This window comes from Ylistrum balloti, unplaced genomic scaffold, assembly GCF_031769215.1.
Source record: "Ylistrum balloti isolate Yb309-2 unplaced genomic scaffold, AGI_CSIRO_Ybal_v1 Utg370790, whole genome shotgun sequence".
Lineage (NCBI taxonomy): Eukaryota > Metazoa > Mollusca > Bivalvia > Pectinida > Pectinidae > Ylistrum > Ylistrum balloti.
In genome coordinates, this window is record NW_026782461.1 from 1,363,512 (window position 1) to 1,377,227 (window position 13,716).

Consider the following 13,716-nt stretch of genomic DNA (forward strand, 5'->3'; position numbering starts at 1 on the left):
GAGGCCTTGACCAAAATCTGATACACGACTGACAAGATCAAACAAGACCAGACCAGAGCAGACTAGACCATGTATCAAAACATTCACCTTTGTTACTTTTTTTAGCCGCGTTTCTGAGTTTTATTTCTACAAGTCATTCCAATTCAAATGAGTTAATAATACAATGCATATATTTATCATACCTCTTCAATTTGGAGTCAGCGTTTACTCTATAACATATACGTGAAATGTTTTGCAATGTATTGTAGATGAGTTTAAGATGTCCAGAGGGAATTAGTCACAATGACATCTATATCATTGCATGCTATCAAATATTAAACTGTTGCTGTCTAGTATTGATTTTTCAGAATATGACTAAAGGGATACATTTTAAGCCATAATAGGAAGCCAAACAACGACTGTTTTGATTATATAAATAGACAAACATATTTTTTCAGATATGGTAATTTTGTCTTCTAAGAAATTCTTCGGTAATCTATAAGTAGTTATATTTTTATTTAACATTCAGTCCATTTCATTAATGCTTTGCTGAAGGTCACATTAACAACATTTGCAATATAAGACAATATCAGAAGTAACAGTTCTGGCTTTACAGTGCCATATAGTGTAAAAAATGTCTCATAAATGATAAAGGATATGTGTCACGGAAGGAATTTTTCGATATTCTTTGGAATTATTTGCAATACAGTGAAACTATATATATACGTATAAATTAGTTTTTATTATGGCCAACATGTTTGCGGTCTTGTTTCATCATAGACGCTATCATAGAATTACTTGTTTATGATGTACACTCAAAACATCAACATTTCTATTAAATATTCGTTAAAGGCATACGGTGCAACATTCTTATTAACACTACACAATATCATTGTGTGTTGTTTTACTCTCAGCATCTATTACATATACTGATATAATCACACCAACAATCGCTATTGTGTTTGAGTAACAATCCAATCGTTTGAAAGCGTTTTCTATATGATACGCTGATGATACTATCTAACAGTTTTTAATGATTAAGATATTAAGTTTCTTCATAAGTTCCATAAGTAATGTTATCATACGGTGACTAACTACTTATATATATATATATATATATATATATATATATATATAAGTATGTTCAGTTATATACTTATGTAAATAACGAAGTTTGTTGATGCTAAGTATATAGTAAAATAATGCTTTATAAAAGATAATTATGGAAAAAATAAGGTAAGCCGAAGGGTGCAAAATGTCAAATTACACAAGGCGTTATTGTATCGAGTTTGAATGCCCATTGGTTCAATCAGTTGTAAAGACTGCACTCAGTGTGATTTATGGGAGGGACCCGAAATGTAGTATCACTATATCTGTGTCGGCACTACATCATCCCACACTTGTGTGATAACGTAATTCTAAATGCTCCAGAATGACATCACCATATTGTAGTAATCGTTACATATCACAATATACAATTATCTGAACTCTGCCTGGATGGAAACTTGGTACCCTGACATTTGAAGGAGATATGGGGCACGTGAGCTGTCATGAATAGGGTATTTTGTGATAACGTAACACGGTTGGCATTGGCTGTAAATATTTGCAACAACCGTCAGTTATACGACTACGAGGTGGCTTAGTATACAAGAAATGTATATTAGTGAGATATTATTTACGTCCGTGCTGCATGGGTGTGTAAATGACCGCGTGACATAATTCAACTTCCTGCTATAAATACAATGGATATGAAGATGATGTTGATGCTATGTTGTTTTATACTGTTTATCTTGGATATTAAATGTTCAACTCCTGCGAATGTCTGTCAAAACACCGTAAGTATGATCACTCTCTTACGATGGGGGTAAGCAACGTTTGTGCTACACAGTGTAGTTAGGTACCTTTATGCTGTATCGTAACTTAACCACAATGATTTCGGGTGTTCTATCTCTTATTGGTTTACAGGTCACATGCGTCTACGCTAGATGTCTCATTTCACTATTCACGAAGAAAAGTTACATATATGTCTAGTACGATATTTCCTCTCGTACCATAAGTTCAACACACCCTTTCAGGATAATAAAGTATTGCTATGCACGCAAGGACCTTAAATGACCTAGTTCTGTATCCGGATATAAAATTGGACTTTGATTTGTCAAATAAAACTCACCTTCTTTATCTTTACCTTATCTAATGTACTCACTTGAATCTGTTAACTTCATTTTTGGACAAAATCAATCATTGAATGGGGGTGACTATTTACTCAAGACTTTATATCATGTTACGTAACTTGGAATACATACAAAATAAATTATCGTTGGGATTGATTTAGGGATCGAAAACCTAATAAAATTGAATAAGATATCGCGAGGTGTATTACGTAATCTACCGTACAAAAGACACCCAAGAGAAAAAAAAATAATGCAAGTTTAGAATCAGATAGGACGGGAGAGCCAAATAACGAACTCACGACGTAAATGCATTACACAGCTTGTTCTGTTTACGATTTCCTTTTTATAGTTTCATATTTCTGAGATTTTTAAGGTAGTAGCAGTTAGATGTATTTTACAGTGATGTAAATACTAATTCCTCTTTATTAATTAAATACAGGGACACACATTGTGTTTCAGAATCTGCAGTTTGTTCTGATATATCTATATACCATTTCACCACGTGTTTGAGTTACAGATAAGAGTACATTTTCTGGGTTTCCCTTATCTGTTTTCCCATGGTCTAGTTACATAGAGAATCTGTGGTGGGATTTCCTCTCACATCTTCACGTTAAATATGTTATTTCCGTTACATTCCGATTTGACCCAAAATAGAAAAAAAAAAAAAAAAATGAGAAAATATATAAGCAGAAAAAAAATCCTATGCGTTTATTTTCATATATTATTAGAAAAAAATTAACATTTGATGAAATGTTGTTTTTTTTTTTAATTTATTTTCATGTCATCCTATTTTCCATGATAGAAAGTTTTTTTTTTCAGTTTTCTTTGATATTCAATTGCACCAGGTTGTTATGTACTTTAAGAATGAAGATGACTCATAAAACACAAACACAGTTCACTTGAGTATTTTCAGTGCTTTCAAAGCCATCGGATGAGATATGAAGATTTCCATTTTTTTGATATATTGGCATTTCAAAATGGCTACAAAACATCATGATGTGTTTATTAACGATTAATTACTACAAGCTGAAAGACAATGTAGATGTGATGTCTTGAAAGGACCAAGATTAATCTTTGTTTTCAACCTTATGGTCATTTTTTCATTTTGATTCAATTTATAATGAGTATTTATTTTTCTTCTTACATGCATGATGTTGTCGTCTTGTACTCGTCAGTAGACAGACATATACAACCATTATTAGCAATCATCCTAATTAACAAAGTTAAGTCATTGCCGGACATATTAATTAGTGATTAAAGACGATGCAGGTGAGGACGCACTATCATTTTTTATGGAACTAAATGGTGTTTAGATTTACTTACAAATGGATGATTTGTTATGTTCTTTCCTCCCGTACATTGTTGAATATATAAATTGTTCTCTTTGCAGTCACGGGTTTGTTCGTCGCCGGCAACGCCTTGTACATGCAAAAGTAAGTTCCGGATCAGGCTAATTACAGCATTAGTGCACCAACTTACTCATTAATTAGAATATCAGCAACCCTCTTGTGCAAATATAACACTTATTTGATAATTAATTAGTTTTGACAGCAAGAAAATTCACGATTCAAGTATGACTCTTGAAACATAATGCTGCTAATTGATAGTACCAAATGTCAACACAATCTTAATTTCTTAATACAAAGTCAAATGCGAACATGGGCAAAATATGAGCAAAACACAGATTTCCGTGGAAGCTCCTGAATATGTACAAAGGGTGTGACTCTTAGGGAACACCAGTGTCATGTCAAATAGTAGAAAGGCGTAGTTTCGAATGATATAATTGTGAATTTGTAATTTGTGAAAAAGTAACTTTGATAATCCTCGGGATACAGTGTTTATCTATGGAAGTGTTTGGTGTACTTTATAAACTTTGACATATTTCTAATTTATAATATCATTAACCATTGAAGACTCAGAATATTGTTGTAAATGTATATAAATATAAGGAGAATGATGCGTAAATATATAGTACAGAACAGGTCTGCATGATATAGTTTGCAATCATACCGAGAACGTGGAAAACACGTCTATTCTCAGGTATGACCGGGTGCAAACTACACTCGATATTGTAACACACCGTCGCACATCACCTTCGGGACGAGTTGACATATGATCGAGCGTGTCGCGATGACGAATTTGTCCAAGATAACGTCAACACAATGCGCCGTGTGCATCCAGAAATCCTTTTCCACAACAATATTTTGTATTTTATATATATATATATATTAATGGGGATATCGATAAAGCGAGGGTTATTTGCTAAATAAAGTGACTATTGAAAATGGAGAAACAAAGATCAGGCGTTGCAGAAATGTTAGCGTCTTCTGCTTCATCATGCATCAAACTAAGGTACATTTATGTTTTTAATCAGAGAACTGTAGTATTTACAACGAAGCTATTAGGCATAAACAAAAACAAACCACTTATCGCACTAGATATTAACACTTTTATAGGAAAGACATGATATGTATACGATCAAAATTTACAAAAACAATGAATATGTTTTTGTTTGATAAAAGAAAACAATTTATGGGCATAATATTATTTTATTTTGCAGACTATTACGAAATAGCCACGATATGCTTCTATGTAGACATCAGCAGCAATACATTTGCTGTTGAGATTTCTTCCCAGGAAACGGCAAATTTCCTGATACGAGTTTTCCCTGAATCCAACACGAATCGAATTTTAAGAATTGAAACGGCATCGGTAGGTTAAGTATGAAGAAGTTATATGTAATAATTCCTGGTGTCTTCGATTGTTTTTCGCCTTCTTTTAGTCTGTTCTGATGTGCGTTTTTTTTTTAAATGTGTGACCATTTGCATAAAACCTTTAAAGCTCCTGGTTAATTTATCCTAATATATAGATGCGATGTCATTGCATAACGTAGTCTTGGAAAAAAGTCTGAATGGATTAATTAAAACAACATCTTGTTTATAATGCAAGGCAATTCGTAATGTATGTGAAAGGTAACTACGACCCCTTATTTAAGAAAGCGAGCAATGAGGGCTATGTAAATACAAAATGCAACAGATTTATAGTATGGCATGAGTGCATTTATTCCAAATCAGTTTTCAGAAACCTTTTCTTTTATATTTTCCCTTTCCATTTCCCGATAGTCATATCTCTTCTGATCTCACAATGTGTTAAAACAAAAACGAATGCACCACGAATTCTGCAAAATTTATATGGGATAGAAAAAATTCGATGATCCATGAATGTACAATCGGTCATCTATGTATACATGCAATCCTACTTTATTTTATACTGAACAAACAACAACGTAACGATTAATCAGTTTCTCTTTTATCTTTCTGGACACAATGGAACAAATACTATATTGAAAGGTGCAGGACATCTGTTAACTGACATTCCGCTATCACATCAAAACCAGCCAGACTACATAAACTGATAAAGCATTTGTATTTTTAATTGGTCAGGCGTCCTGCCGGTTGTTTAACATGCCAGAGGGAAACTACAAAATAAAGGTATGATATGAAATGCATTTTTAACTGAATAATTGATAACTAATTTAATATCAAGTTTGCCTACGGCATTATTTCATAACACAATACCAATGTAGTATTATGCATTCGAACAATCGTTAAGGATTTAGTTTTTAAAATACTCATCAGAAAAATATTTTAGAAAATGTGGCAAACACATGATATCTAATTACCACGCAAACGTGAACCATTATGAATCAGTACTGCGACGTGGATTTCTCTATATCTATGTGATAAAAACCGATCTGTTCTGCTTTCCTATCGAAGAGGAAGTCTGGCGAATAGAGATCGTATTTCTTTACCATGATGAAAAAAAAAAATTCCCGGCGGAAATTCCGCTATGAAATTCATGAATGTTCGATAGATATAAAAATCAGCCACATCCGCTGACATCATCAAATTCTAGGAAGTGTACTTATAAGATAAGATAAAACATTTTGAGTCATCTTTTGAAAAGATTTCACAGGAAATGTCATTTTGTTATGCTAAACGTATTTTTACAAATGCATAGTGGTGGAAATTAATGTTTGTTGTTTTCCCCTGGTTATTTCAATAAACAAACATTATGTTTAGAGGAAGAATAAATAAATAATTGATATAATCAATAATGTAAGAAATATTTGATTTGTTGTCATAGCTGCGAGTGCGATGGTAAATCAACAGAAATGATCTTCTATATCAATTATTATCTATGTGATAAACATAGATTTAATTACATCTTCACATTACTGATTATTCAACTGCTCATATCATTTTTCATTACTAGTTATCTGGTAAGTTAAAGAACATAACTCATTGTTTGTCTCTTTCAAATACGTTAAACTAGTAAGCTAGAAAGTTAAAGAATAAAAAATAATCTAAATGTATTTGTGGCCAGTTTAGTCAAGGTTACGAGTAATGTTGATCTAAGAAATGTTAAGTAAATATTAACCCTACTTACAGTGATCTGTTTCTATATAGACATTAAGGCCTACTTACAGTGAACCTGTTTCTATATAGACATTTAGGCCTACTTACAGTGATCTGTTTCTATATAGACATTAAGACCTACTTACAGTGATCTGTTTCTATATAGACATTTAGGCCTACTTACAGTGAACCTGTTTCTATATAGACATTTAGACCTACTTACAGTGAACCTGTTTCTATATAAACATTTAGACCTACTTACAGTGATCTGTTTCTATATAGACATTTAGGCCTACTTACAGTGATCTGTTTCTATATTAACATTTAGACCTACTTACAGTGATCTGTTTCTATATAAACCTTAAAGCCTACTTACAGTGAACCTGTTTCTATATTAACATTTAGACCTACTTACAGTGATCTGTTTCTATATAAACCTTAAGGCCTACTTACAGTGAACCTGTTTCTATATTAACATTTAGACCTACTTACAGTGATCTGTTTCTATATAAACCTTAAGGCCTACTTACAGTGATCTGTTTCTATATAGACATTTAGACCTACTTACAGTGATCTGTTTCTATATAGACATTAAGACCTCCTTACAGTGATCTGTTTCTATATAGACATTTAGACCTCCTTACAGTGATCTGTTTCTATATAGACATTTAGGCCTACTTACAGTGATCTGTTTCTATATAAACCTTAAGGCCTACTTACAGTGATCTGTTTCTATACAGACATTTTGACCTCCTTACAGTGATCTGTTTCTATATTAACATTTAGACCTACTTACAGTGAACCTGTTTCTATATAGACATTCAGACCTACTAACAGTGAACCTGTTTCTATATAAACATTTAGGCCTACCTACAGTGATCTGTTTCTATATAAACATTTAGGCCTCCTTACAGTGATCTGTTTCTATATAAACCTTAAGGCCTACTTACAGTGAACCTGTTTCTATATTAACATTTAGACCTCCTTACAGTGATCTGTTTCTATATAAACCTTAAGGCCTACTTACAGTGAACCTGTTTCTATATTAACATTTAGGCCTACTTACAGTGAACCTGTTTCTATATAAACCTTAAGACCTACTTACAGTGATCTGTTTCTATATAGACATTTAGGCCTACTTACAGTGAACCTGTTTCTATATTAACATTTAGACCTACTTACAGTGATCTGTTTCTATATAAACCTTAAGGCCTACTTACAGTGACCTGTTTCTATATAAACATTTAGGCCTCCTTACAGTGATCTGTTTCTATATAAACCTTAAGGCCTACTTACAGTGATCTGTTTCTATATAAACATTTAGACCTACTTACAGTGATCTGTTTCTATATAGACATTTAGGCCTACTTACAGTGATCTTTATTAATATTTAGGCCTACTTACAGTGATCTGTTTCTATATAAACCTTAAGGCCTACTTACAGTGATCTGTTTCTATATAGACATTTAGGCCTCCTTACAGTGATCTGTTTCTATAGAGACATTTAGACCTCCTTACAGTGATCTGTTTCTATATAGACATTTAGACCTACTTACAGTGATCTGTTTCTATATAAACCTTAAGGCCTACTTACAGTGATCTGTTTCTATATAAACCTTAAGGCCTACTTACAGTGATCTGTTTCTATATAGACATTTAGGCCTACTTACAGTGATCTGTTTCTATATAAACATTTAGGCCTACTTACAGTGATCTGTTTCTATATAAACCTTAAGGCCTTCTTACAGTGATCTGTTTCTATATAAACCTTAAGGCCTACTTACAGTGAACCTGTTTCTATATTAACATTTAGGCCTACTTACAGTGATCTGTTTCTATATAGACATTTAGGCCTACTTACAGTGATCTGTTTCTATATAGACATTCAGACCTACTAACAGTGATCTGTTTCTATATAAACATTTAGGCCTTCTTACAGTGATCTGTTTCTATATAAACATTTAGACCTACTTACAGTGATCTGTTTCTATATAGACATTTAGACCTACTTACAGTGATCTGTTTCTATATAAACCTTAAGGCCTACTTACAGTGATCTGTTTCTATATAAACCTTAAGGCCTACTTACAGTGATCTGTTTCTATATAAACCTTAAGGCCTACTTACAGTGATCTGTTTCTATATAGACATTTAGACCTACTTACAGTGATCTGTTTCTATATAGACATTTAGGCCTACTTACAGTGATCTGTTTCTATATAAACCTTAAGGCCTACTTACAGTGATCTGTTTCTATATAAACATTTAGGCCTACTTACAGTGATCTGTTTCTATATAGACATTTAGGCCTACTTACAGTGATCTGTTTCTATATAGACATTTAGGCCTACTTACAGTGATCTGTTTCTATATAGACATTTAGGCCTACTTACAGTGATCTGTTTCTATATAGACATTTAGGCCTACTTACAGTGATCTGTTTCTATATAGACATTTAGGCCTCCTTACAGTGATCTGTTTCTATATAGACATTTAGGCCTACTTACAGTGATCTGTTTCTATATAAACATTTAGGCCTACTTACAGTGATCTGTTTCTATATAGACATTTAGACCTACTTCAGTGAATCTGTTTCTGTATAAACATTTAGACCTACTTCAGTGAATCTATTTCTGTATAAACATTTATACCCGTCTTCTTAACAACCAAAAATTGTATTGACAAATAAGCCCCGTTAACAAAACGATTTATGTTGATTAATAACATGTTATTGTTGTATTTTTCTTTTTTGAAACGCTTTTAAAACAACTTCTACCATATTTCAGTCATATATCAACCTACTTACAGTGATCTGTTTCTATATAACATTTAGGCCTTCTGTTTCTATATAACATATAGACCTAACATGAACTGAAATTTATCTTATAAAATGACCTACTTACAGTGATCTGTTTCTGTATAAACATTTAGAACTTCAGTGAATTTTACAATTTACAAAAATTCAGTATTAATTGGCTTAATCCCCTGAGAATTAGAAACAATGATACTTGATTTCATTTGTAATATTTTACATGGTAATGCTTTGCTATTTCAGGTTGAGTCGAGAACACTGCGAAACCAAGTGAAATGTTTCTGTGGAGGCGATATGGAAGATTGGTGTGTATATTGTGATACCCAGGTCACTGTTGTTGATTATTCAGGTAATCATTTTAATGTTGTTTTTGTAAGAGTTTAGGATTACATTGAAACATAATGTTTGGAGTTTATATTCAAAACGAAATAGGTTAACTGCAGTAAAACTATATTTTGATATACAACGTATCAAAATATAGCATTATTAATGAAGATGCTTGTAATTTAATTCCTAATTAAAACTTTTATTTTAATGGCTTAACGTAGTGATTTTGCCTTCTGACCAGATAATTGGACCGCCTTGCCACAGACTCCAATATATATATCTACAAAAGCATTTTCAACTTTAGCAACATCAAAGCCACTTCTTTCCAAAACATATCTCAATGAACCGTCATATGATCGTAAATATGATACATTTGTTGACGAATCCACATTCCAAGCTAACGGATCCGCTTCAGACAATGAAACCCAACGGGACACAGCAGAGAAAGACTTATTAACTGTGACTGGATCAGAATATGTAATTCTTATTGTAGTTACATGTGTCTGCTTCGTCCTGGTGCTTCTGATTATTGTACTCGTCAAATGCTGCAAAGGTATGCAAATCGGCCGTAATTGATTTAATACTATAGTTGGAAAACGACAGATACATCAACAGGTAGAGTGATTTCCATCAAGTCAAAATGGGACAGAATTTCAATTCTATATCCAAATGTTGATCAATCATTTAGCCCTTAAAGGCAGCATGTGTATTTAAATGGATAATGGATATCGCCTAAATGACATGATAAATGTGCCTGCCTTTGTTGAATAACAGACCAGAAAGAAAGCTCCATCCTGTTTCCATTATGTCCGATCGAAAAGGGGAGATCATTCATGATCAGTGATGAATAACATAAACATTCACGCACGTATGTAAAAGTTCACAAACGCACAATATTTTAGTCACGCCTTCTGATGAAGTTTATAAAATTACTACCAATGGAAATTATTTCAAACCAACAAGTAAATTAATATATAACTGGGGAACGTAACTCAGGCAGCTCCTGCTGTTATTTCATCTTCTGAATGTAACATTTTCACATTTTACTCGGGCTGACCAGGTGGCTACGGTGCGACACAGTAAAATAACACTAGCATAGAACAGTATGTCCTGCTTAGTTTACACATTATCTGCGCGAGTGTCAAAGAACAAGATTAGGACATTACCGAGGAGTAACTCTAATGATTTTTTTTTAATTTCACATCTTCAAAATGTAAAGGATAAACTGTATCAACATCTTTAAAGTACTTCCGCATCAAAATTGATACCCTGAAGATTTTGGCGTTGTATCAATCTAGGTTTATTTAAAATCAGTTTCTTTTCTACAGAAAATCAAATTCAAGATAATATCATCATTATTTGTATAGTATTACTCATTTCATTTGTGTCATAATGTCTGCCGTGGTCAAAGATGACGTTAAAGCATTGCAAGTATATTATATCGATGAAAAACATTATTTAAGGATATCAACTGAAAAGCGATAATTACAGACCAGACATCAATCATAATTCACTTTATGTAGTATGATCACCACTTCAGGAAGGTTTCGTGGAGGTATTACCAAGGCTAGCCATCTGACCTCTTCTTCAACAGCGGAAGTACTGCCACATCCCGAGAGCCTTCTTACGGGTGAGTGTTTTTTTTTTCATCATAAATATCTAAATAAACGATATCCTAGTAGTCTTAGAATCACCAGTGAATAGTTATGAGATCACTGTGCTAAACATCTTACACATTAAGAAGATAAGTAGTACATCGAAAGGTTCATGCGCCTAGCATTAGTCTTCATCTAACTTTAAAAAACAATATTTACATTTCCGGAATGAATTCACTATTTGGCCTTCCCAATAAAAGTGATGTTTACACTTCGGTAAACGTCAAGTGGTTCACGGTGGAAGTCAGATAGCTGGGTCCTTGTGGTAAATATTAGTATTAATCCGTTATTAAATTTGTTCTATATTTTTTTTATTTTGTATATTATGTAAAAATGAACAAAAACTTCAAAGCATATGTAAATGGACATGCAAATATTTTATCCTGCAACTGACAGTGCAATTGTCGGAATACGCCGCAGTTATTTCTGCTGTATTCCACAGTTACGGAAAACAGCCGTATTATATACTTACTGATTTATTCAAATATTTCATTTCTTCTTTGTTTTAAAAAAGTTTCTTTACGAAAATAACAAAAAAGTGAAACTATTTTTCGCGCGAAGCAACTATTTTGACTTACGTCATCAGACATCATTCAGCGTAACGTCAAATCAGTTACGCAGAGATTGAATAGTCCACGAAGTTTTGATAGTCTGCAATGTCCATCAATGTTGTAGGATAAATAGAAGACATGGTCAGTGTCCCGAAATATAAGCTGCATTTTGGCTCGGGGTTGAAGGACAAAGGGACTTTCTTCACTCTCGCCAAAATATCGCTTATATTATAAGACGCTGGTCATGGTTTCCCTATAAAATATGTCATACTAATGCTTCATAAACATGGCGTTATTGTGGAACATTTTTTTATTTACTTCCTGTAGCTATCAAATTTCCCGCGCATTTGGGATCAGTTGTTTTGCTATTCCAACAGTTGTGTGACTGTTCCTTCATTACGTATAACGTCCAATGAAAGACAAAGTAAATAAAGTAGTGTTATCAAATGTAAATACAAGAAATATCTATCCATGTAAACATCATTTTAAAAAGACATTTCAACGATACGCGCGTCATTGAATAAAAATCTTTTAAAAATCGCAGCGTACACAACCGTGAACAACAAAAAAGAAAAAAATTCTGAATTGCACGTTTAACCGTGAACGTTTGTTTTTTTTATAGAAATAAACAATGAGGTTTTAAACACGACTATTGTACAAAAAACAAAATTGTACTTTACAATATAAACTTAGCACTAGATACAGAAAATCAAAATTATTAATTAACCTTCATCATACTTCAAATTTGATATCAACATCTTTATATCTGTTATTTCTTCACAGAAAATACTGTTATCCTGCCAGCGATAGCAACAGAAAGTGATGCACAACAAAACGCTCTTGATTCCGGTTTTGAAAGTACATCTATGTGCCAGTGTTCTATACTACATAACACATACAATGGAGATGATGTAAATTCTGCCTACGATGAAAAATGGGGAGCCTTCTCAATACCAAAACCTGTAACGTATGAACTAGAACATAACGTCGAATCGGCAATTAGCAAATGTAATGGTTGCAACTCAAAGAACAATGTTCATTGTATTGTTCCAGAGCAGCAGCTGCAGCATTTGGCGCCTTCAGAAGTGTACTTTAGTCCTCCAGAAGATCAGAGTTTGGCTGTGTCAGAAGAAATACATAGAATAAACAGCGCATATATGAAATGTATCGCAGCAGAACGAAATCAACGACTTCCGTTAATGGAGAGGTCGGACGAAACGATTGGAGAATGTCAAGTGTGCAGGAAAACGTTTCGTTCGAAAGCATTGTGTCCTGATCAAGGATATCCCTCTTCGGCATTTGATATAATAAGCTTAGGAGGAAAAAGTGTATAGTTAGAGGAAGTCATTCCAGATGATACGCCTTCTCGAGAGAGAAAAAACAAAGGAGACATTATATAACGATTATTAAACAATATATTAAGGCACAAAACCGTTGTGTGAGCTACAACTGTATCAAGCCATAAGGATCGCCCAACGACAACTTTAATTTCCTGTTGATTGTCCAGGACGTTCCCACTGTGTCGATTTTATTCAGATCCTCTTGGACCAATTGCCAGCTGCAGAACCCACCCCCCCCCCTTGATACAATACATATGTAAGCGGAGTAACGTAACGTTGACCTTTCTTCACGTCTTCATATTTTTGTGTTATTTGAGCTGTGCAGTGAAGAAGGATATCAACAACAAATGAGAGTAAAATACGTCGGTGTTTAAATCTACATGTTCACAGATGGGAGTGTTGCTGATAAAAACCAATCAATATCGCCTTTAGACAACCCAGTGTTTTTTTTGTTTGTTTTTGT

At 33.3% G+C, this 13,716-nt stretch overlaps 1 protein-coding gene across 4 annotated transcripts; it reads left to right on the top strand.

The window, feature by feature from the left end:
* The first annotated feature begins 1,466 nt into the window (after positions 1-1,466).
* On the top strand, positions 1,467-13,311 carry LOC132558441 (uncharacterized). Of its 4 annotated transcripts, none has more exons than XM_060223010.1 (8): positions 1,467-1,814; positions 3,541-3,583; positions 4,711-4,862; positions 5,594-5,641; positions 9,624-9,729; positions 9,949-10,260; positions 11,248-11,337; positions 12,697-13,311. In XM_060223010.1, exons 1-8 carry the CDS (start codon positions 1,722-1,724, stop codon positions 13,245-13,247), a joined length of 1,395 nt encoding a protein of 464 aa, XP_060078993.1. In that variant the 5' UTR covers positions 1,467-1,721; the 3' UTR covers positions 13,248-13,311. The 4 variants fall into 4 exon arrangements, with proteins under 4 accessions (XP_060078993.1, XP_060078994.1, XP_060078996.1 ...); XM_060223011.1 differs by having other exon boundaries at positions 10,105-10,260; XM_060223013.1 differs by lacking the exon at positions 9,949-10,260.
* Positions 13,312-13,716: the final 405 nt, after the last annotated feature.